Source organism: Corythoichthys intestinalis, chromosome 5, assembly GCF_030265065.1.
Source record: "Corythoichthys intestinalis isolate RoL2023-P3 chromosome 5, ASM3026506v1, whole genome shotgun sequence".
Classification (NCBI taxonomy): Eukaryota; Metazoa; Chordata; class Actinopteri; order Syngnathiformes; family Syngnathidae; genus Corythoichthys; species Corythoichthys intestinalis.
In genome coordinates this window covers 35,084,509-35,109,500 of record NC_080399.1, presented here as the reverse complement: position 1 = coordinate 35,109,500, position 24,992 = coordinate 35,084,509, and the positions used below count along the sequence as shown (strand labels likewise).

Sequence of the window (24,992 nt, the reverse complement as noted above, 5' to 3'; positions counted from 1 at the left end):
GTTGATTTTGTTCTTGCTCAAGAGGCCGTTAATGTGCTGGGTCCCAGACTATTCTCACAGTGTTTGAAAAATACAGGGAGAACAGTCTGGCCGTGCCAGGCAACTGTACATATACATTATATATATATATATATATATATATATATATATATATATATATATATATATATATATATATATATATATATATATATATATATATATATATATATATATATATATATATATATTAGGGCTGTCAAACAATTAAAATTTTTAATCGAGTTAATTACAGCTTAAAAATTAATTAATCGTAATTAATCGCAATTAATCGCAATTCAAACCATCTCTAAAATACTAAAATATGCCATATTTTCATGTAAATCATTGTTGGAATGGAAAGATAAGACACGCGACGGATATATACATACAACATACTGTACATCAGTACTGTATTTGTTTATTGTAACAATAAATCCACAAATGGCATTATTAACATTCTTTCTGTTAAAGTGATCCATGGATAGAAAGACTTGTAGCTCTTAAACGATAAAGGTTATAGTTACAAGTTATAGTAATTTTATATTAAAACCCTTCTTAATGTTTTCGTTTTAATAAAATTTGTAAAATTTTCAATCAAAAGTAGAGTTAATATAATAAGAATAAGAATAAAAATAACAAGAATAAAAATAGAGTGAAAAGTTTTACGTGTATTTTGCATAGCTATTTTGATATGGAATGCCAGTTCATTTTGCATTGTTGTTTAACTGTGTGTCAGAATAGGGCCTCATTACTATAGACTGAGGTGCTTTTCTTTTTGTGAACATTTTTTTTTTTTTTTGAGAGATAGGAATATTATTTTTGTTGTGCTTTCACTAAACGATACTTATGTTTGTTGTGAAGGAGAAGCTTATGCCAATAAACAGCGCGGTCCAAAGAACGCCTGTGTCCACTCGCCTTTACTGTATAACATATACAGTGGGGAGTATTGGATACACTTGATTTGATACACTGCCAATGGGAAAACCCATTGGCAGTGTATCAAATACTTGTTCTCCCCACTGTATCTGTACATATCTTACCCAAAATAAAACAAGAGACACATAATTACCACTAAAAGAAAGAAAACTTACCGAAATATGTGTGGAGCACAAATAGCAATTTGCATTGCATTGTGAATACAGCATAAACGTCTCACAACTACTCATTCTCCCACGTTTAGAAGAAATAACATGAGTATGGAACGGCGCTGCCCCCAAGCGGCCGGTGGCATTCTCTTCACTCTTAATGTCCATAAACGGCCTCATTGTTATGTTTGAGGCGATATGCCAGCGGGTCACTCATTGCATGCGTTAATTGCGTCAACTATTTTAACGTGATTCATTTAAAAAATTCATTAACGCCCGTTAACGCGATAATTTTGACAGCCCTAATATATGTATGTGTATATATATATATATATATATATATATATATATATATATATATATATATATATATTTTTTTTTTTAACATGATGCAGTTATAGGCCAAAAGTTTGGACACACCTCATTCAATGCAATACAAGAAATTCCACTTATTAACCCTGATAAGACATACCTGTGAAGTAAAAAGAAAAAAAAAAAATTCTGGTGACTGCATCCTGAAGCTCATCAAGAGTGCCAAAAGTGGGCAAAAAAGTCATCAGAGCAAAGGGTGGATACTTTAAAGAAAGTAGAATTTAAAGTTTTATATTCTACTTTTGTAGAGAGAAGTTGAGATCTCCTTTTCTAAAATGCACACAGGAAAGTACAATTAAGAGGCATTTAAAGTTAACGAAAGTTTTAAAAAGATTGGACTTGGTGAAAGCGACAAAAAATTAGGGCCATCATGATGGTTTAGAGTAACATTGAAAGATTTGGCCAACTGTACACACACAAATTAGTGCTGTGGAAGGATTTTAAGTTGACCCTTGCTTCCTTTTAAATTTTCTGAAAGCAGCCAAGGGAGGAAAAATAATTGGACACCCCTTTGTTACATATACAGTATATGCATCCAATATCTGCACAGACAAAAACAAGTATTAAAATGTTGTAAAGATTTACTGTACCAGAGCGAAGTTCAACGTTACGCCAAGCACCAAATCCTGATAGGGACATATCACAGGTGTCCTCAAATGTGACAACAGCTTCCTGTGTGCAAAGCCTTAAAAAAACCACTGAAGCTACGACATGAAACCAACATAACTTTAGTATGAGGAAAGCAAGTCTGATATAAATGTAGGTGGTAACATACAGAAAATGGTGTGATTTACTTAGACAAAAATCTTGATCGAGATATCTTTTAAGCTGGTTGTGTAACTTTGTATGGCAGTGATGATTTGTTTTAAGGAAAAAACTTTTAGTAAGTGTAGCAAAAATAAAAGTACATTTACTATGTTCATTAAAGGTTGCAAAAATAAAAACTCGTCAACTTACAAACGCACACACAATTTCATTTTACGTCAGTACTAAGTTTTAAAAAAAATAATAAAAAAATCAGATCAAGAAATTTTACGTTGATTCTACACTCATGGACATGAATGTCATTACTTTGGTGGGTTTTTTTCATAAATATACAAGCATTTAAAAAAAAAAAAATTAAAAAAAAAAAAAATGGAAGTTAGGCTTTTCTCTGGTCCAAATGTCAGAAATTCAGGTTCATCTTCAGAGCCACTTATCCCCCCAAAGGCCTGGGGTTGCTGGAGCCTATCCCAGCTTTCATTTAGTGGAGTAAAAGTGAAAATACGTTGACTATTAAAAGTTGTAAAAAAAAAACATTGTCAATTTACAAATGCACACACAATCTCAATTTACACCAGCAGTAAGTTAAAAAAAAAATGTTTTTAATCATGAAATTTCCCATTGATTCTACAAGCACTCTTGGGCACGAATGTCATTAATTTGGGGGTTTTTTTAAATTGAAAAATATTCAAGGGTTGCAGGGGTTCTGGAGCCTATCCCAGCTAACTATGGGCAGTAGGCAGGGTACACTCTGCATGGGTTTAAAAAATATATATACTTCCATGTTCCTGCACTTGTTTGTATTGCTCTTCAGGATCAGGTAATGAATGACATGTCCCTTATTTATCATTTGTTTGATGCATGACAAGCCCCGGAATGCTTCATGTATTAGCATTTCATAAAAAACCCCACCTGAGAATAAATTTACACTATTGCTAAACAAGCTAAACAAACAAAAATTAAACACTCAAACATTCAGACAGAACAATTGAAGGCGTAAAAAACAAAACTTAAAAATCAGCTCAATGTTGTAATGTAGAATGTTTTGAAAAATGTCCAATGATAGTCAACTAAGTTTTCAACAACCCAATGCAAATAGAAAAGTCAGAACAGATTTTGTCAGAGGGTTGTGCCTATTTGTCGGAGCTTGTGTTTGATCTGCAGTAATGACTGTTTCAAAGACTCAAAAGTTGGTCGAAAATCCGGGTCCAACTGCCAGCAGCTTTTCATGACATCATACACCTCTGTGGGACATCCGTCCGGGGTAGGCATGCGGTATCCCCGCTCCAAAAGAGTCCCCACATCCTTTAATTGCTACATAGCAGAAACAGAGTTCAACATATACAAATGAAATATTATAGTTATGTGTTGAATTTGATTTCTTTATAGGTGGTGGTGCTATTCCTATAGTGTACAGTAGAATAATGGGAACCTCTGGATATCTCCCGATACAATACAATTTGCGATACAAGGCTCACGATAACGATGATCTCCCAATATGGCGACACAAAAATTATTGATACATGGGTGGGAAAATGAATCTACGATATTCTATGATACAACTATTAAATAGAAAAACAAGCTATTTCTAAATGGACAAATAAAGAATGTTTTTTTCTGCTCCGTCATGAACTGTCAACAACTTATGTCTTCCTCAAAGAATGAGAATGTTTCAGTGCAGCATTTTTGTAAATAAATACATCAAACCTATATAATTACAACATTCTTACAAACAAATGAGTGTCTTTCTTAACACCTGCCAATGACAATGACAGATGTCCAATTCCTTTAAACTGGGAGGACTGACTGAGTGCTCATCTTTGATTGCCATTGATAGTGCTTGGTGTCCAATTCATTTTGACTGGGAGGGGACGAATCATTTGCCCCCTCCCAGTCAAAATGAATTGGACGTCTAAGCAGCCAATGAGTTAACATAGACACTATTCTAGTGGAAAATGTTGGTAGCAACCACTTGGTTCCTGATTGACCAGTGACATCTTTTTAAAATGATATAGTGCACAGTGATACCTCTACATACGAAGTTAATTTGTTCCAGGATCTTGTTTGTAAGTCGAAATGGTCGTATGTCGAGCAGGATTTTCCAATAAGAATACATTATAATTCCATTAATTCGTTCCTCAGCCCGAAAACCTACACTAAATCCCTAATAAATGCTGCTGGCACTATTGCAAATAGCAATTACACAAAGCAAAACAAATTTTATGAATAGAAATTGGAAAAAAAATATAATCGTAATAATAATACCTGTAAGAATGTAACAAATCGGATTCAATTGTGTGCGTGGTGTACCTGAACGCACCGTGTGGCTGACTTGACTTAGTGAGAGAGGGACTTTTTACTTTCACTTTGTTCAGCTGCCGCGGACAGGAGGCATGTTGTGTTGCAAAAGGTTCTGAAATGATTAAAAACCTGACAAAGCTGGCGATTTTTTTGGCGATGTTACAGGAATAATAATTGTCACCTTAAGTTAGGTCGGAGGAGGACCGTTGAGATTGTAGACATTTTACGTAGAGCTGTCTCGACTAGTCGACGTTGTTGACGTCATCGATGACGTAAATGCATCGACAGGCAAAACATACCGTCGACGGGTTAAAGAAAAAAAAAAATTAAATGCGGATAAAGTTTAGAATGGCGCACTGCAAGCGGTTGTTACTGGCACCACCAAGGGGGCCGCTGTTATTTCAATAAGACTGGCATTGTCAGATTGAGCAAAGAGGAAGGAAGTGGGCGAGCGGGAGAGAGGGAGCGAGATCGGTGAGTTGGGAAAGTGCGTGGGAGTTGGCATCCCCCACGTTTTTGTTTTGGTCAATAAAAGTATCCATAAAGAGCCATCTGATGCCTCTCGGTGTTTTTATGCACGCCACCGGCTTCCTGGGGAGGAAATCGGACGAACCGACGACAATGAGCCAAGTGAATCGTCGGTTCACTCCTCACTACGGCGAGGAGTTGAAAACACCACCAATTACCAAAAAGGGCAGAATTGGTAACACGTGAAAGTGGCATAGAGCCAGAAAAGCGGACCAGAATAGCCAGAGCCTGGAATTATTTCAAGGAAAATATGGAGGGTGCCACTGTGTGTACTCTTTGCTAAGCTGAGCACGCATACCACGGTGGCACGTCGGCTATGAACGAACACTTGAAACCCCGTCACCCAAGTGTAATTTTCGAAGACAACAAGAAACAACAAGCTAGCGGATTGTAAGTCCATACAACTTACTCACGATTTTTTTTAATGGAAGTTGCCTTCATGTGTGTCGTATCAACGTGCATTTTTGTTTAAAAAAATAATTAATATATATATAATTATATGATGTATTTTTTAAATTATTATTAAATTTATTAGGATCATGGAAGCTCTCACTTGGGGAAAATATATACATATATCCTGTATATACATAGCACTGGCCTGCTTACTGTAATCCATGACTGCACTAATGTTAGTTACTTTATATTGTAAAGTATTATTGTGTATATACATATAGTAGTATATTATAAAATTAGTACTATATATTTAATTTTTGTTACTGTGAGTATGTGTGCCTTTCATTCAAAATAATTGTGGTAATATTTCAGTGTGCCCTCAACTTTATCCGTTTTCAGGTTAAAACATAAAAGTTGAACCGTTTTTCCCCTCCCCCCAAAATGCAGAATGCACACCAGAAAAAGCATCTGAACTCACACAAAGTATTCTGAAAATGGTTGTCCGGGACATTGCAATTCATTTTAACATTTAGAACAATATAGACAATGACATACCACAAAAAGAGTAAGAATTGTTTTGACTCCTGTTAAAAAGGTGAAGTCACAGTGTTTCCGTTTGCATTTTTTTTTTGCACTAGTTAATGCCAGCAGCATTTGACCTCATTGTTAATGATTTATTATTGATATTTACAATTATTTAAATGTTTATAAAGAATTTAGGTGTTCCAAAATGTTTTTTGTGAATTAATAAGCTTCAACAAAAATTTCATTATTAAAGTAGTAAAAAAAAAAAAAAATTATTAGATTAGTCGACTAATCGTAAAAATAGTCGGCTGACTAATCGGGAGGAAATTAGTCGTTTGGGACAGCCCTAATTCTACGGCCATATTGTCGAGCCAATTCATGGACGGGCACACCACGCTCATATTTTTCTATCATTTCCATGTTCATTTCAATGATAAGCCTCACCTTTTTTCACCACCTGCACTAACATTCTTGGAACCCAAGTTGATTTCTCTCACAAGAAAATCCAACGTGCGTCCGTTTTACGCGAAAACAAAGAAACTGCGGCGCTGTCGTAAATCGTCCTATTTCGAGCATGTCGTTGGATGTACAACAGATGCCGAGTCAAATTTTACATCGGATGTCGAGAAGATCGTGTGTCGAAGCGATCGTATGTCGAGGTACTACTGTGCTGTTGTGTACATCATTGACAAAATATGCACAACAACGCGCGCAAATTTTGTTTAGAATTAGCTTCTTATCACTGGTTACGATGCGGCCTTCTTTTCATCCATTCGCGCAGCGAGTCCTTTAAACTTTAAACAAACCTAAAAATATAACTCTGAACAGTATTGCAGGTCTACTTGGATAAACTTTAAACAAACCTAAAAATATAACTCTGAACAGTATTGCAGGTCTACTTGGATAATCATAATTTGTAGTTAATGTTTTATTTTGTCGTAACCTGGATACTTACAATCTTTGGGTAAGGCATTCGACCAAATGAGAAAATCTCCCAAAGCAAAACACCATAACTCCACACATCTGATTTGGTGGAGAATTTCTGTTGTGAGAGAGAAGGGAAAAACTACTGTTGTACATAACTTACATAACAGCATTTGCTGAATAAAACATGTTCTCACCACTATATGAGAGTCTACCTTTTCTCTGAGAGCTTCTGGTGATGTCCATTTTACGGGAAGCTTGTTAGTATCCTGAAGAGAAGACACCTTTTTGGTCAAACCAAAGTCACTGACTTTGGCGACGAGGTCTTCCGATAACAGAATGTTACGGGCCGCGAGGTCTCGGTGGACAAAGTTGTTTGATTCCAAATACACCATGGCCTCACAGACATGTCTGCACAAGAGACAAAAAGTTCAAGTAGCCTAATTGCATTTCTCTTACAATACTGTGTTGCGGTTGACAAAAGCAGATGTGAAAAGTACGATGTACACACAGTGAAAAATCAGTAAGTGCAACACTCGTGAGTACGGTCCGTCCTCTGGAACGAACGTAGTCCACCAAGGTGCCCTGGGGGAAAAAAGCGGGCCTATCAAGCTAGGTACTAAAGATGTTGACGACAGACGGGAGAGACACTCACGTTTCTCATGTATTCAGTGATAATATACAAAGTGCCATCCTCCTCTGCAATCACGCCAAGCAGCTGGACCAAGTGTTCGTGTCTTAGTTTCCTTTGACATATTAGAAAGTAGAAGTGAACTGGATTTTCGTGAGTTTTTTTTTTTTTTGTGGTCACAAATAATTTAAGGTTACCAATAATCAGGGATGACAATATAAAATGTATCTAGTATGACTCTATGAGGCTCATCGATTATCAGTCCAATCAAATACATAATACAAACAATTATATATGGAATAGCTAGCATTATTTGTAATTATTTACCAGTGTGACAGCAAACAAAGATTTTGCATAGTGCCGTGCGATATAAACAAATTGTTCTGCATCCCGATATCGAACCTAAAAGGACATGAAACTGCTATATATTATCTCAGATTTTTCTCTAGCCATTTGTCAAATGCATTTTATATAGATGAAAAATACTGTATAAAAATAAAAAATAGATACAATAAAACAGTGAGCACCCAAACCGTCCTTCAAAAGCAAAATTTGTGCTGATTTATTTTGTTTAACCACAGAGATAAACTAATAGACAAATTTGTTTAAACTAATGGAAGAATAATAAAGGCTGGTTGGGGAAAAACACTTAAGGCACAGAAGCTTATTTATTCATTTACTGTATACTTGTCTCAGCGTTCATGGACCAATATTTTGTCTTACTCACATCATGACTGATGCCTCTGCAATAAAGGCCTGCGCAGTAGTACTATTTTTAAGACACTTCACAGCAACTTCATTTCCTTGGTAGTATGCCAACATGACCTCTGCAAATGTAAGAAGACTTAATTAGTTGTGACTATGTAAACCAAATAAATAAATAAATAAACAGCCCCCTATTGTCTTCCTGCCTGATGAAACACGATTATTGTTGTGGCTACAGTCTAGATCCCGAGTGTCTTTTGGGCCAATATTCACAGGAAGGGGCCATGTGACGGAGTTAGAGCGATGAGCATTTTTAGTGGATCACTTTAAGGAAGTTAGGCACCTTATACAAGGCTAGTGAGCCAATGAAGATAGCAATTGTTTTGGGGACAGGCAAATGCAGGCAACTTTTGCTTTTTTTTTTTTCTTTTAAACTCTTTGTCAGGTCCTTAGGTCGTCGATTGTATCGAAATTCATGAGGCCATTTCTGTCAACCTAAGAGGTCAACCTTTCTTAATTGAATCCACATATCGCCCGAGTGCGTGCACTGACAGCTTAACTTATTCCCGACGTTATTGTAGGCAGCTGCTCCATTACCAAAAATATTGCCAACACCTTTTAAACTGCAAATGCAAGTTCCAATCACAGGGATACCGGTTCTCTCAGTAAAATTGAACTTATACTTTACTTCTGATTTACATTTTAGCTTTTCGATCACCTGTGAACCTTGTGTAACTGATACAGTTGCAACACGTTTGGTTATATGCGACTCCTACATACTAAACGACAAAAATCAAGAGACTCCGGTTTTTCCAGGAATCCAGCATATATCCAGCTACATTTATTCCTCTAGGGCAGACATGTCCAAAGTCCGGCCCGGGGCCAAATGCGGCTCGTGGTCCAATTTCATCCGGACCCCAGTCTCTGTCATAAAATCAATAACATCTGGCCCGCACACAGACTTAATAAATTGGTCAGCAGTACTGCTACCACCATATGAAGTAGCTTACACACTAAATGCTGCTCCTCATTTACCCACTAAGAGGCAACAGCACTCTAAGCAACATTACCCCATGTGACGCTTCCAATTTTCTAAAATGGCGACAACAAAAAAAAAAAAGAAAGTTGACTGTGACGGCTGACACTTCAAGGATAGGTGGAAATTTGACTATTTCTTCACTGAAATACGCAACAACTGTGTCTGCCTCATTTGCAGAGACAGTTTCTGTTTTTAAAGTGTTCAATGTGAGGCGATATTACCAAACAAGACAAGACATGTACGACAAGATTAGTGCTGCAACGATTAATCGATTAACTCTAGTATTCGTTAACAAAAAAATATTCAAATTAAATTTTGTTGCATCGAGTATTCGTTTAATTAAAGTGCCGTTTTAATGGTTTATTTTGAAAGTGTTTGCAATTAGTTTTATTGATGAGGGTGGATACACTGCCCTCTGGTCTACCTCTTTTCACATGGCTGAATCCAACTGCTCCCTGTTAAGACCAACGTAAGCTAAGTTTTTGTTTGAGCTAATGTTTTTTAATGCATTCTTAATTTAGTTTATAGGTATATTTAGCCGTTTTTTTTTTTTTGTGGGAATTTGTGTCTGAGCCATTTTTTAAGAGCATTGTAAAAAAAAAAAAAAAAAAAAAACATAGCATTTAAGCTAGCTTCTATGTAAGTTAGCCAGTTGTTCTTTTGTTGTACATTGATCCTCATTTAAAATATATATATATATAAATATATATATATATACTGTTTGAGGCTCAGCTCAGGTATTTTAATTTTTCACGTTCCTTATCCGATTACTCAATTATTCAAACTAAGTAGACCATCGATTAATCGACTACTAAAATATTCGATAGCTGCAGCCCTGGACAAGATTACAGGGAAGGTACGCAGCGAGAAATTGAAGAAATTGAAGCAACTTGAAGCTAGTTAAATTTCACAGCAGCAGTATTTCGCAAGAGCCCGAGAGTCAAAAGAGAACGCCACAAAAGGTAGTTGCGAGATTGTTGAAATTATTAATTAAAAACAATAATAAAGCAAATGTGACACACAGAATGGCTTGCTAAAATTTGCTTAAATATATTGTTCTACGTAAAGGACGTCAGCCAGGATCGGCCCCCCATATTTTTACCGCACCAAATCTGGCCCCCTTTGCAAAAAGTTTGGACACCCCTGCTCAAGAGCAAGCGGGCTTCCTTTTGCTTGTTTTTGTTGTCGGGAAAATAGGTCAATTGCATTGACGGACAAATGAAAAATTCCATAATTCTCAGATTTAGAAGGAAATGCAGCAAGAGGCTCAAGTAGATGAGACAAAACCTAGCTCATTACAAAGTTAGCAAGCTGGAAAGACTGTGAGGGGAGCATAATAGAAAATGTTCACCTACATTGAGCACCTGTGAAATCATGCCTCTAAGTTGTAGTGTTTCATTGTGCTTTTCTCGTTTGGTTGAACCAGAGGTGGGTAGAGCAGACATAAAGTTTACTGTAGTAAGAGTAGCGTTACTTCAAAATAATATTACTCAAGTAAAAGTAAAAGCAATCATCCAAAAAATGTGCTCAAGTACAAATAAAAAAGTATTTGGTGAAAAGAATACTCGAGTAATGAGTAACATTGGGATTAACTGCTTACACAGTTTTTTTTTTCTTTTTAAACAACGGTATTTCTTTTCTTCAGCACAAAGTTATCTATATGAACTATTGTTATTATTATATTGTACAATAGCATATTACATCACCACATTAAGCCAAAGAAAAAACAAAAGAAAAATCATTGAATTCTGGCGGGAAAAAAAGCTACAGAAATCAAGCATCATTCGCCCAAAGAGCATAAGTGCCCTCTAGTGGATAAAATGTATGTCCTTTACAAAATTAAAAGTATCATATGTCCGGTTTTCCGTGGTCAATCGGTGCCAAGTAATAACTGAGAAAGAGGTTAAAGTCCACGTGTTCGAGTCATTTTGATGGCAGTGCTCCATGTCAAATACTTTTTTAATTTAATTTTTTTATGCTGCTTTAAGGACGCCACGTGATTGAACAGGCCGGCATGATCGTAGAACGGCAAGCTTGAGTCTGATTGCTATAATTTTGTTGAGACCTCTCATTGGTGAAACTGGTAGAGCCACTGTTAGCATCTCTGGCAAAAAAAAAAAAAGAAGTTAAATCTAATATGAAGAACAAAGAGCAAAAATGCAATGACTAGTGTCGTCCAAAGTACATTGAAAAAAATAACTGGTGGATTTACTTGATAAAATCATTGTAACAATTTGCACTTTTATGAAGTAACTGCAAATTGTTACAATGATTTTATCAAGTAAATCCACCAGTTACTTTTTGTGTATTTCTTCTTTACAAATCTACTCAAGTAAAAGTAAAACGTATGGCTTAGTAAAACTATGCTTAGAAGTACAATTTTCTCAAAAAGTTACTCAAGTAAATGTAATTGAGTAAAAGTAATGCGTTCCTACCCACCTCTGGTTTGAACTGAACAAAACACCAATCTAAATCCAGCTACTTGCCTCCAAACTCTCCCTGTCCGATGGTCTTCTGTAACTGGAGGTCTCCCCTATTCTTCACCCAGCCCCCTTTTTGGAAGTCAAGACAGGAGGGACGTAACAACCAAATAGTCCAGGGGAGTGGCTGTATAGATCAAAGCACTCAAGTCAACCTTACCCCTCAAAAACTCATCTTGGACAGCTACAGTCTTCTGCTCCAACTTTGGCTTGACTAGACTGGTGCACAGACCATCAGCATTGGTTTTGTAGTGCTTAAGAAAAGAAGAAACAGAATGCACAAATATTCTGACAGGCATTTGATTCAATCAATGGATTAAAAAAAAAAAAAAACTCAATATGATTAAGGAAACATTAAGAGGTTTAGGTTGTACCTCAACCAGCTGAATGAGGTTGTCAAAGTATTTTTCCTCATCAATAGTGAGCTTGCCGTTGCCGTATCTAATGTGGTAGTGCTCCACCATGTTGTCGGTGCTCAAACACAGGGTGTAGTCTCCTGGGTAGTTTGTGCTCTCTCTCACCAAGAAAAGGCCCTTCTCCGGTGGAGACAACAAGCTCTCGGCCTGAAGTCGTGTTATTTTGCCGTGAAACCATCTGCAAATGAAAAGCATTGAGGACATTACCATTATTTTAAATGTACGGTATACTGTGCATTTGTACTGTGCAATCGGGAAAAAAATCACAACATCGTTATGCCAAGGTATTATACATTTTTAATTATTTGGTGAAACATTACATGACAAATACGACAGATCCCCTCTGCCCCCACTCACTCTATTTTTTAATTTACCTTAAATCGACGTGCCACAATTCTTTAAGTGCCTATGACAGCAAAAAGCAATTTTATTTCATATTTCACGCTCCTGAATGAAATGGACCGCTTGGATGTGTGTGGAAGCGATCGTTTTATTTATGCAATTTTATTAATCCCGCACTATGAAAATGAGTGACTTCCGACTCCAGTCTCGGGTTGAGGACGAAGGCAAATGTCACCCAGGTCAACAACTCACAATACAGCATTGCTTTATAGCAGGATTAATTTGCGGATTAATTTGTTTATTTTTCGCATCACGCCAGGCAAATGGAGGGTTGCAGCGTTTTGTTGCTGCACTTGGGAGAGGCGTGTGAGCCTTTTTCGGTTTCAAAAAGTTCCCGTTCACCCCGAGATTGGGCAAAACAAGTCCAACAACTGTGGGACCATTGTATTTACAGTACAAGGAAGTGATATATATATATATATATATATATATAGACAGTTTGCAGTTTTAACAGAGTTTGGTCCATATTGACATGATGGCATCACACAGTTGGTGCAGATTTGTCGGCTGCACATCCATGATGCGAATCTCCCGTTCCACCACATCCTAAAGATGCTCTATTGGATTGAGATCTGGTGACTGTGGAGGCCGTTTGAGTACAGTGAACTCATTGTCATGTTCAAGAAACCAGTCTGAGATGATTCCAGCTTTATGACATGGCGCATTATCCTGCTGAAAGTAACCATCAGAAGTTGTGTACATTGTGGTCATAAAGGGATGGACATGGTCAGCATCAATACTCAGGTAGGCTGTGGCGTTCCAATGATGCTCAATTGGTACCAAGGGGCCCAAAGAGTGCAAGAAAATATTTCCCACACCATTACACCACCACCACCAGCCTGAACCGTTGATAAAAGGCAGGATGGATCCATGGTTTCATGTGGTTGACGCCAAATTCTGACCCTACCATCCGAATGTCGCAGCAGAAATTGAGACTCATCAGACCAGGCAACGTTTTTCCAATCTTCTATTGTCTAATTTCGATGAGCTTGTGCAAATTGTAGCCTCAGTTTCCTGTTCTTAGCTGAAAGGAGTGGCACCCGACGTGGGGTTCTGCTGCTGTAGCCCATCTGCCTCAAAGTTCGATGCGTTCAGAGATGCTCTTCTGCCTACCTTGGTTGTACCAGGTGGTTATTTGAGCCACTGTTGCCTTTCTATCAGCTCGAACCAGTCTGGCCATTCTCCTTTGACCTCTGGCATCAACAAGGCATTTCTGCCCACAGAACTGCCGCTCACTGGATATTTTTTCTTTTTTGGACCATTCTCTGTAAACCCTAGAGATGGTTGTGCGTGAAAATCCCAGTAGATCAGCAGTTTCTGAAATACTCAGAGCAGCCCTTCTGGCACCAACAACCATGCCACATTCAAAGTCATTCAAATCACCTTTCTTCCCCATAATGATGCTCGGTTTGAACTGCAGGAGATTGTATTAAACCATGTCTACATGCCGAAATGCACGGAGTTGCCGCCATGTGATTGGCTGATTAGAAATTAAGTGTTAACGAGCAGTTGGACAGATGTTACTAATAAAGTGGCCGGTGAGTGTATATTTATATGTATATGTGCTTGTAAGTGGAATGTTTTGAACAGTGTCCAGCTTCACAGCCCCAGTGTTGATGATCTACCGCGCCATCCGCCTTAAATCAAAACCAGCAGTAGTTGAAGGATTTGGCTAGCAGCTTTAACCTAAACAATCCACCTAAAAGATTTGTTCTTATCACTTCGTTGATTGTTCATGGACAAAAGTCTAATGATATGTCCAGTCTGTGTTAACATGGGGTGTAGATTGATACGCCGGCCACTTTAGTGACCAAAATCAGGCGAAATTGCAAATAATATTACAGTTGCCGAATGCAGATGGGCAGGAATGGATTTTGATGTTCCAAGGAAATACTATTACGTAATTTTAATCTAGTTACGTTGTAGTTATGTTATTATGAGCTCAACGCACATGTACAGTACATATGAACACAAATAGTATGACATTCTTTAATTGCAGCTATTGATCGCAATAAAACTTTTGGACAACATGATTCCATTTCTTGTTTCATTTCAAACAATTGGTGCACGTGCAAAACAGGTCTATAAATCACAATTTATAAATTGCAAAAATATTAACCAAGTTGGAGCATAAATTGATTGATGAATTGATTTATAATTGCCTCTGAATCGTAATCAAATCGTTAGGTGGCCCAAGATTCCCGACTCTAATATAAAATGCATTAGAGATGTCCCGATCCGATATTTGGATCGGATTGGATGCCGATATGGGCAAAAAAATGCGCATCGGTATCGGATCAGAACACGGGACAAATTCCGATCCAGACTTCCGATCCAGGTTTTTTAAAAAAAAATCCGGTCCGGGTTTTCCAGCGTACCGATTTACATAATCCATTCCAGTTTTTGCTTCGGTTTCCCTAAAATCCGGTCCGCATTTTACGGCACACCTTCAACACATTACATTTACATTACTGTCTCCCAATTTACCGAGAGACTTTATCGGTAAAAATGTCAGCTGTGTGGGATCATTTCACCTTAAAGGACGACAAGGACGAAGAGGCAGAGAGCGACATATGCCACAATAAAGTCAAGCGTAGTGGTAAAGGTGTAAGAAGTTTTAATGCAACCAACCTAATCAAGCATTTAGCGAAATACCTCCACAAACAATTTGAGGAGTATGTTAAGAAAACCGAAGACAAAAAGAAAGGTCCTACGCAACTAACACTGGCAGAAACTTTTGCTATGCGTGACAAACTGGCACTCGACAGTCCCAAAGCCCAAGGAATAACAAAAGTCATTGCCGAAGAATTCATTCTGGATGACGAGCCATTATCTCACGTGAGTAAAGACGCACCATCCAACACGCGATTCGGCCGCTGATGATTCGAGAACGATTCACAAACATCCAAATTCCGATTATTGAAATATGTCAAGTAAAGCGGAACTAATACACAGCGCAGTCTTCGGGACGCAATGAGAAACTGACCGCATTGCGTCCCGAAAGTAAACATAACTTGTCTTAGACCCGGGTAATGCCAATGCTCAACTCACGGCTTTAGCTCAACTCATGCCGCTGGATAAAAAACACAAGAATACCTGACTTCTGCTGACAGCCGCAACAAACTACGTCAACATCGTTTTACTGGCGATAATAGATATCATATATATATATATAACCAGATACTACACGACAGACTCGACTGCGTTAGCAACATTAAAGTATTGAAAACCAGATGCGTTAGTAAACAGCCGCCATCTTAAAGCAGAAGACTTCCCTAGTAGGCTGTTGTGAACCTTCCAAGCGAACCTAAGTCACTTTTTATCTAAAATACTCCTAAATCAGCAAAATCTTCACTTGAATCAATCTACGAAACAGTTTTAAAACTTTCACATGACGAAAGTAGACAGAAGGGAAATTATGGAATAACGGGAACAATTTTACCAACTTTAACAGTTGATTCGCAAAATTAAATGAATTGAATGTAGTTTAAAGCTGCTGATACAGAATGGGGACTTGAGTATTTTATTTACTGTTTTAAAATGTTAACTTGATACTGAAATAGTCGTTTATTTAAACCTGAGAGGCTTTTTATACCTGAGAGGCTTTTTATACAATTTTTGTAACTAATGTACGAAACATTAAAAGCATCGCATAGCTTGGGGAATTCTGTGGGATTTTCCACTGAGGTTGTTGGTGTGTTTTGCTTTTTTAAGACAGTTTACAATATTATTTGCACGTTTTACTGACTGACTATGCCATTTCTGTTTGTTTTTTATAATGTTTTGTGTTTGTCACTGAATAAACAGGTTAGTTTCTTGTTACCAACCGTTGTTTGTTATTCAAACTCACCTAATTCAGCTGGCTAGTTGTTATCAAGGGTACTAAAACCTTTTTCAACATGAGTCTGACAACTAAGTAAGGAGGCTAAATAACTTTAAACTTTAACACATGCTCAGATAGGTCGGTATCGGTATCGGATCGGAAGTGCAAAACAATATCGGTATCGGATCGGAAGTGCAAAAACCTGGATCGGGACATCCCTAAAATGCATACCTGTCAGTCTCAACCCAAAGTTTCCCCTATAAAGCATCGGTAATTAGCTTAAAGCTACATTCACACCGGTCGCGTCATTTGCTTGTGGCGCGTCGGGTTTCCATTGAAAGTGAATGTAAACGCGCCGATAGGCGCGTCAAGCCGCCTTGCGTCACGCGTCGGGGCATTGCGAAGACGCCAAATCGACTGACGCACGTCAAATTTAACGCGCCGCAAGGAGATGGTTTGGTTGAACTTTTCTGTGGCAGAGTTTGGCGTCGAGGGGGAAGCAGCCAATCGAATACGTTTTCTCATTCACGTGACTTTAGCTGCCCCGGAGCCGGAAACCTGCCACCACATCCGGTGAACACAAGTCCAAACATTTCGAACTACTCAGAAAATGGAAGGCGCTTTGATAATTGCTGTGAGTGACCATAAAGTCCTTTACAACACGACGTTGCCAACATAGAAGGACCGGAACAAGAAGGACGCTGCCTGGAGGGAAATAAGCGATGTGCTCAATGTTTCTGGTAAGTACTTAACGCCACAGCTAACGCAAGCTAACGCAAAAAAGGTAGCAAACGCTAAATTACGGGCTACAGTACTTAAAGCCAACAACTTACAACAACTTGGACAAAACGGGAAAACTGCTATGCTTATTTGTTTACAATTATTTAGTGGAGCAGCGGCTGGTTCGGCGCTGGTCTTTTTTTTCTTCTTTTTTTGGCACAACACCGGCCGACGTGGAAATGCACGATATTAATGGCGTTCCTTGATAAATTTGTAGCATCGAGAAAGACCTCTACCAATTTCAGTTGTTTGTATGTGCATAAAGTTTCGATTGCATGTGCATTTAAGGTTTCTGTGCGATATGGAAGCAATTAATAAGGAACAAAAAACTTCATATCTGCTCATAGGAATGCCATGATCCCTATGTGACACTGACAAATGCAGCATTGTTACTATGTTTTTTTTTGTTTTTTGTTTTTTTTTTAAATTTACCTGTATCTATTTAATTATTATTATTATTATTTTTTTAACATGAGTCAAGACGAACATCAGAGTTTGATGGAGGACTCCACTCCTTGCATAGAGCCTATCTGTCCTTCGACTACACCCTCAATGGACTGGCCTCCTGGAACACCTGCCTTCGAAGTACGCTGACAGACTGCAGACCAGCCATGGTTCACATCGCAGAAACGCCAGCGGTTGAGCTCTGTGCTACTCCCCTTCCACAGTCAACTGAGGACCCCTCCTCTCTCACCCCGGCAGTCACGCCACAAAGGCCGCGTGGTATGTATAAAGTTTATTAATCGACGTAACCGATGTTTGTGTTGGACTTAAACAAAACTCTTACATCTAAAATTGAAGTATTGCGGATGTGGATGTGCGTGTCCGTGTGGGTGTGTGAAATGCATATAAACCTGACTGTTTCCCGTAGGATTTCTTACTGTACGCTGTAGCTGTTAAAAGGATTGAAAATCCCTTGAAATACGGAATGGTTCCGTAATTGGGAATTAAAAGTTGCGTTCCGTATCGAACCAATACGGAACGCAACTTTTAATTCCCAATTACGGAACGATTCCGTATTTCAAGGGACGGGTGGCAAGCCTAACAGTGCATGAGTGCGGCGGAGTTGAGAGACGCAAAGGCCAACTGCTTATCATGGCGAAACGAACGGGCAGCGACACATCCACTCACCAAGCCAAGGTAAAAAAGAAATGCGATTCATGAAGTGGCTGTCGGAGCATGTGCAAATAGACGAACAAGCAGTGAAACTGTGTGATATTTGCCACGAAGCCAAAGTACCAAGTGAGTTTTCAGAGGGAAAAATGCGGACTGAATGGAAGTTGGACTACCTCAAGTGTCATATTCAGCAGAAAAGCCATTTGAAAGCTGTTGAAAATTACGAAGACTCAAGATGGGACAGGCGATTGGTACATTATTGCGGGAGAATGCAAAAAGACCGACAGAAGAGAAACGAGCTGTCCCACAAAACAAAATCTGACCCAGAGCAAGTTGAAGTTCTCATTGACGATATTTTATTTGCCATCGAAATGAATGCGTCAATGGTGTCAGTTCAACAAATCCGCAAAGTATGTAAGTATACCAGAAAGCTGGCGAAGTAAAAACTATGCCTTTGAATTTGTAAACTCAATAAATGAAATAGTGGAGAACGAGACTATGTGCAGTGTTAAAAATGCACCCTGGCATACACCGATAGTAGATGAGAGCACTGACATATCAGTACACCAAATGCTAGTCCTATATATTAAGATGTGAAAAATAAGGTACAATTTAAGTCAGATTGGTGTGTATTCTAGTGACATTTATAAAGATATTTTAATTATGGATATTAATCATTAAATGCTCTTAATACTAGATAATTTACAGGCAGTAGAAATGCTAATAGGCGTGAAAAGGCGTGATACTGGTGTGTGGCCGCCATGTACCGTATTTTACAGACTATAAATCGCAGTTTTTTTTCATAGTTTGGCAGAGGGTGCGTCTTATACTCTGGAGCGACTTATACTGTATGTGAGCTTATTCACACATTATTATATCATTGTTGCTAGTTAGCATGTTCTTTATGCTACAGTTATCTGAATAGCTCTAAATAGCTATGTTACATTAACATACCAGGCATGTTCTCAGTTCGTTGTTTATAAGTCATGTAATGTTAGCACACCGTACACTTATTCAGCCTGTTGTTCTCTATTGTATTTTTATTCTAAATTGCCTTTCAAAATGACTTATCTGTTCTTGGTGGTGGATTCTACCAAATAAATTTCCCCCCAAAATGCGACTTATACGCGAGTGCGACATATATGTTTTACCTTTTAATTGCGCATTTTCTGGCTGGTGCGACTTATGTTCCAAAAAATACGGTACACATCTGATGTTGCTCACCGTGGGCCGCAGTGTGCTCAGGGAGCAGGTGTGTTTGCTCAGACACATAAAAAATTAGAGGGAACATTGATCCTAGGTAAACCTGCATATGAAATGCTGACAACACATCCCGATTTCTCACCATCTCTCTTTTTGGGTTATTCTGAAGTCAAGTGCAGCACATCGGAGCGTTATGAGGTTGGAAAATGGAAAGGCGAAGAGTGCACGCTGAAACTTCTGTTTGCTGTGCTCTTACAAACATGGGCCCAAGTGTTGTTGTTAAAGGTCAATAAAATGTGAATACCAAAACATGACTTGAACAAGTGCTTGACAAACTGTAACTGCTTGCTTTTTACTTCAGCTCTTCTTAATAAACAGGTGTACTAATTACAAAGTGGGGTGATTTAATATGTTATTCTATTTGGAATATGCATTGACAATGTTTGGACAGTGTTGTAGACAAGAACTGAGACTGTTAAAATGCAATAGATTTATTTCAAGTTATGTAACTTCTCCAATACAATATTTGAACTGACAGTTTTAAAATCCTTACATTAGTGCAAAATGGCCCACACTCTGACAGGGGGCAGCAAATATTATAATATATAATATAATAAATTATAAAAAGCAATATACTATATAAATACAAGATTACAATAAAAGTGTCTTTTTCTAAGCGGTTAAAAAAAACATTCAGTGGCCTTAGGTAAATAAAGGTGAAAAAATGTGTACATTACAGTTCTTGCATTTCTATTTTAGATATTGCAATTTTTCCAACACAATGTTTGAATTGACGGTTTAAAGTCTATATTAGTCCAAACAAGAATAAATTATAAATGATAATAGAATATATAAATACAATATTACAATGAAACGTGTCTTTGTCAAAGTGGTTCCAAAAAAAAAAAAAAAAAAACAACAATTCACTGGCCTTAGTTAAATAGCCAGCCAGAATAAATACTGTATGTGCATTAAAGGTCTTGCATTTTCTTGGCCATTCCTTACAATGATGACCCATAGCCTTAAAGGAGTCTCGTTCAGGCACTGAGAGTGCAAAACCTGTTAGGGCAGAGAGAAAAAAAACAACACAATCCAGTCTTTAGCTCATTGTTTTGAAATCAATGTGAAAGTAAATAAAATCACTAGAGTAAACATGCATTTAGTCATTTAGCAGTCGATTTCAACGTGGATACAGTCAAGCGAAATAGGATAAATGCTGGATCAACAGTTGATCTTGTAAAAAGCAATGGATTAGCAGGAAGAGCATAGGTTTGGTCTTAACATAAAACCAAACAGATTATTGAAGGGGGGTCAGGGCTACATTTCTCATGAATATGAACCTCATTAATTTGCTAATTTTAATTTCAATATTTAAACACAAATTATATTAACATGCACAATAAATACAAACTTGTTACTACTACAGCATATTGTGCTTTAGATTACACTTTCGTGCACCAGGGAACAATGTGTTAAACGATGGTGATATGTTAAAAACACTTTGTGCAGTGTGGTACCGAAATGTAAACAAGGCAAGACAGACACTGTGAGAACCGCACAGCACGTAGCCTACCTGTGGGCAGACGACCGTGTTGTCGTCTGTTGCTTTGAAAATCTGTAGGTCCTGAACCCATCCATTAGTGAACTGGACATGAGCCTCAAGGGATTTGTAATTTTTAAACTGAACCAATGTGTAGGCACTCACACCGCAGAAAAGGTATGCGTTGATGTCGTTTGCTGTCAATGAGGGCGCCATCCAAATTGTTGCTCCATGCCTTCTTTGGCAGCAAGTATGGGTCTACGTAGTTGATAAAAGTTGTTTTTGAAAAGTACCAGTTTTGAGCCTCTACTGATAGCGTTTCCCTGTAAATGCCACGACGACTTTGCTTTTTTAACATGATTCCTGCATAAAAAACTGTCCCAAGGCAAAGTAAACAGAAAGACTGGTTACAATCCGCGTTGAATCTGCCAGACCGGAAGTAAAGGATATTGCCAGCATGGAGGCGTATCCAAACGATAACGTAGTACGTCCCATTCCCTATTAAAGAAAAAATCCCACACAACCGACGCCGTGCTTGTTGTTTACTAGCCAGCAGTGCTGCACACTGCTGTCATTTGAGCGTTACGTCACAGAAAGGATCGCTCGATTTGTGGCAAAACTCACTCTTCCTAAACCACAGACAGTCACTGATACATTGTACTGGTAAAATAGTAATGGGAAAAAACGCACACATCACAATCCACAGACACCATGCCAAAAATATTATATATTGTCGGTCCTATTAATAATGTTATTGGATTTATTGGGATGACGTCATATTTCCTATTATCAGACCGATAATTATCAGACAAATAATTATCGTATACCTGTACAAAATACGGATAAACCAAATGAGCTGACAAGTATGAAAATGTCTACAGTTATATATTGTTTTGGTGATATATATCGTCATACCGTACAAAACTACCGTGTATTTATTTTATGGGTAGGAGTGTTACAGTTTTGTTACAGTATAAACGATCCTGTTTACTCAGACCATGCTGCACTATTAATAAACAAAACAACATATTTGGCCACTCACGGCATAAGATTCAGCTTGCTTTCATGTGTCACAAATTTCGGAATGCTGTTGGTGGGAACTGCCCCTTTACGACCAGCGTCATTTTGAGCTATGTACCACTGTGGATCCTGTAAAACAATGTGTCAAATTTGAAAAAGACCAGTTATGCTCACCAATGAACAGTTGTACATTCAAGCAAAGAGAACATACAAAAAACATATCTTTTTACCCTTTTGGCGTTGATGTTGGTCAACATTTCTCCTTTGTTAAAGGGGAGGTGGTGCTCCGATGAGCTTTTAAATTGGAATTGGCCCACACACTTTGTGCTCTCGGGCCATGGAGTCTACAGAGAATTACACATCACAAATTGTGTAAATATTTTTGGGGGGTGTGCATCAAGCCAAGTCCATCCATCCATCCATCCATCCATCCATCCATCCATTCATTCATTCATTATCTACCGCTTAAACCGGGGTCGGGTCGCGAGGGCAGCAGCTTTAGCAGGGAAGCCCAGACTTCACTCTCCCCAGCCACTTCAACCAGCTCCTCCGGCGGGATCCCAAGGCGTTCCCAGGCCAGCCGAGAGACATAGTCTCTCCAGTGTGTCCTGGGTCGTCCCCGGGGCCTCCCGCCGGTGGGACATGCCCGGAACATCTCTCCTGGGAGTCGTCCAGGAGGCATCCGAACCAGATGCCCTACCAGATGCCCAAGCCACCTCAACTGGCTCCTCTCAACGCAGAGGAGTAACGGCTCGACACCGAGTCCCTCCCGGATGACCGGACTTCTCACCCTATTTTTAAGGGAGAGCCCGGACACCCTGCGGAGGAAACTCATTTCGGCCGCTTGTGTCCGGGATCTTGTTCTTTCGGTCACGACCCACAGCTCGTGACCATAGGTGAGGGCAGGAACGTAGATCGACTGGTAAATCGAGAGTTTCGCCTTTTGGCTCAGCTTCTTCTTCACCTCAACGGACCGGTGCAGAGTCTGTATCAGTGCAGATGCTGCACCGATCCGCCTGTCAATCTCTCGCTCCCTCCTACCCTCACTCGTGAACGAGACCCCAAGATACTTGAACTCCTCCTCTTGGGGCAGGATCTCATCCCCGACCCAGAGAGGGCACGCCACCCTTTTCCGGCAGAGGACCATGGTCTCGGATTTGGAGGTGCTGATCTTCATCCCAACCGCTTCACACTCGGCTGCGAACCACTCCAGAGAGAGTTGGAGGTCGGGCTTCAAGCCAAGTCATAGTTGAATATTTTTTGATTTTACCAGAAAAATACACAACAAATTCGAAAAGAATACAGTAATTTCTAGATTTCTTGTGGATTTGAATGACCTAACGAAGGAAAAACACAACAGCAGAGGTTTTCACCTTTGCCATGCTGAGACAGTCCAACTCCTCTCACGGATTACCTCTTCTGCCTGGAAACATTTCACCCGGTGCACGTATCTAAAGAAACAGTGTGATAGTTAATTTTACAATCACTGCCAACCCTTTCAGTCAAGACAGATCGGACATCTGTTGGCAGTGAATGAGTGAAAGACTGCTCTTCCGGCAGGGTTGACAGTACAGGCAAGTATCAAAGTAGCAACTCTGGAACGTAACATGTTTCCATGACACACACACGCAGACAATAAGTGAGGTATTTATAATTAACTCATGCTTCTTTCGCTCTTGTCATGTCATTGGAGGTCAGGGAGATGATATGGCGCACACAAACAATGAACGTACACCGGTTGCAACACAACGTTATTACTTAAATTGATAAGGTCATAATAATGAACTACAAAAACAAAGTTTTTATAATTCTTTCAAATTGTTATCAAATTCTTCTGGAGATTAATAGAAAACCGTAGTTTAATTTGAGTTTTTTTCTTTTTTTAAGAACTCCTAACCCTATTAGTGCTGTCAAAGTACATGGTTACTTCCTTCAAGTGTTCAATATTTCTCTTTATTTGATCTTCAAGGAAAAACTCTATTGCAGTGGTCCCCAACCTTTATTGCACCACGGACCGGTGTGATATGGGCTTTTTTTTTCACGGACCGGCAATGTGTGGCAGAAAATTACAGTAAATATAAAATAACATGACGGAGCGAACATGACGGAGAGAAAATGTAACTCCCCATACACTGAATCAACCTTTTTTAACAGCACCATTTCCCAAAACTTGACGGCAAATATCCTTGATTGCAGGCCAATTGTGAAAGGTTTCTTGGCTTTAGCAATACAGTTTGCCTTGAGGTATGATGCTCTCACTGCATTCAGTTTTGTTGCCTCATTTTCTAGCTTTTAGCCACAAAATATGCAGAATGGATTTTGTTGTAGCCTCCTCTTCAGTGGCCTTTTCCCAATAAAAAAGCTGTCCAAAGACATTGCCGCCCGCAATACACAGCCAACAGCAGCTAAAGTTAAGTGTTGACATTAACTGACGCTGGGATACTATAGGTAGGAAAACACCCCAGTAATGGCGGCCAACCACTAGAGGACGACTACACAAATCTGTACTCGAATTAGTCAATAGAGGAGACAGGCATCTTGATGTGTCAAGAGGGACAGGCCAGATTGCGGTCGTTAACAAAATGGTTACCATGTCGTTAAATGCGCGATATAACTTGGTTGGGGATCCTGCTCTACTGCATTCAGTTTTAAGGCCGTAGATAAGACCACTATTATGTATTGTCAAACACTGACCACAATATCTAAAAGAACAAGAGGAAAATCACTGAAAACTTGGCAATGGCAGTTATCTAAAATTATTTTGTCAGCAAGATGGATGATATATTGTAGTACATTGTACGCCTGCTAAGACTCTCAGTTGACAAAGAGATAGAATTACTTACTTGTCAGAGCATACAGCAAGTGAACTTTCCAGTTCTTGCCAAGCTTTCCCGCAAGTATCTCTGCATTCCTGCATCAAGGTTTC

At 38.8% G+C, this 24,992-nt stretch overlaps 1 protein-coding gene across 1 annotated transcript; it reads right to left on the bottom strand.

Moving 5' to 3' along the window:
- Window positions 1–2,040: 2,040 nt before the first annotated feature.
- Window positions 2,041–24,097, bottom strand: LOC130916803 (tyrosine-protein kinase CSK-like). The gene is made up of 12 exons (XM_057837792.1): window positions 23,440–24,097; window positions 22,297–22,410; window positions 22,089–22,195; window positions 12,141–12,360; window positions 11,927–12,020; window positions 11,773–11,838; window positions 8,270–8,369; window positions 7,567–7,657; window positions 7,423–7,496; window positions 7,127–7,322; window positions 6,943–7,029; window positions 2,041–3,554 (listed from the first exon to the last, which is right to left on the bottom strand). Exons 1-12 carry the CDS (start codon window positions 23,446–23,448, stop codon window positions 3,360–3,362), a joined length of 1,353 nt encoding a protein of 450 aa, XP_057693775.1. The 5' UTR covers window positions 23,449–24,097; the 3' UTR covers window positions 2,041–3,359.
- Window positions 24,098–24,992: the final 895 nt, after the last annotated feature.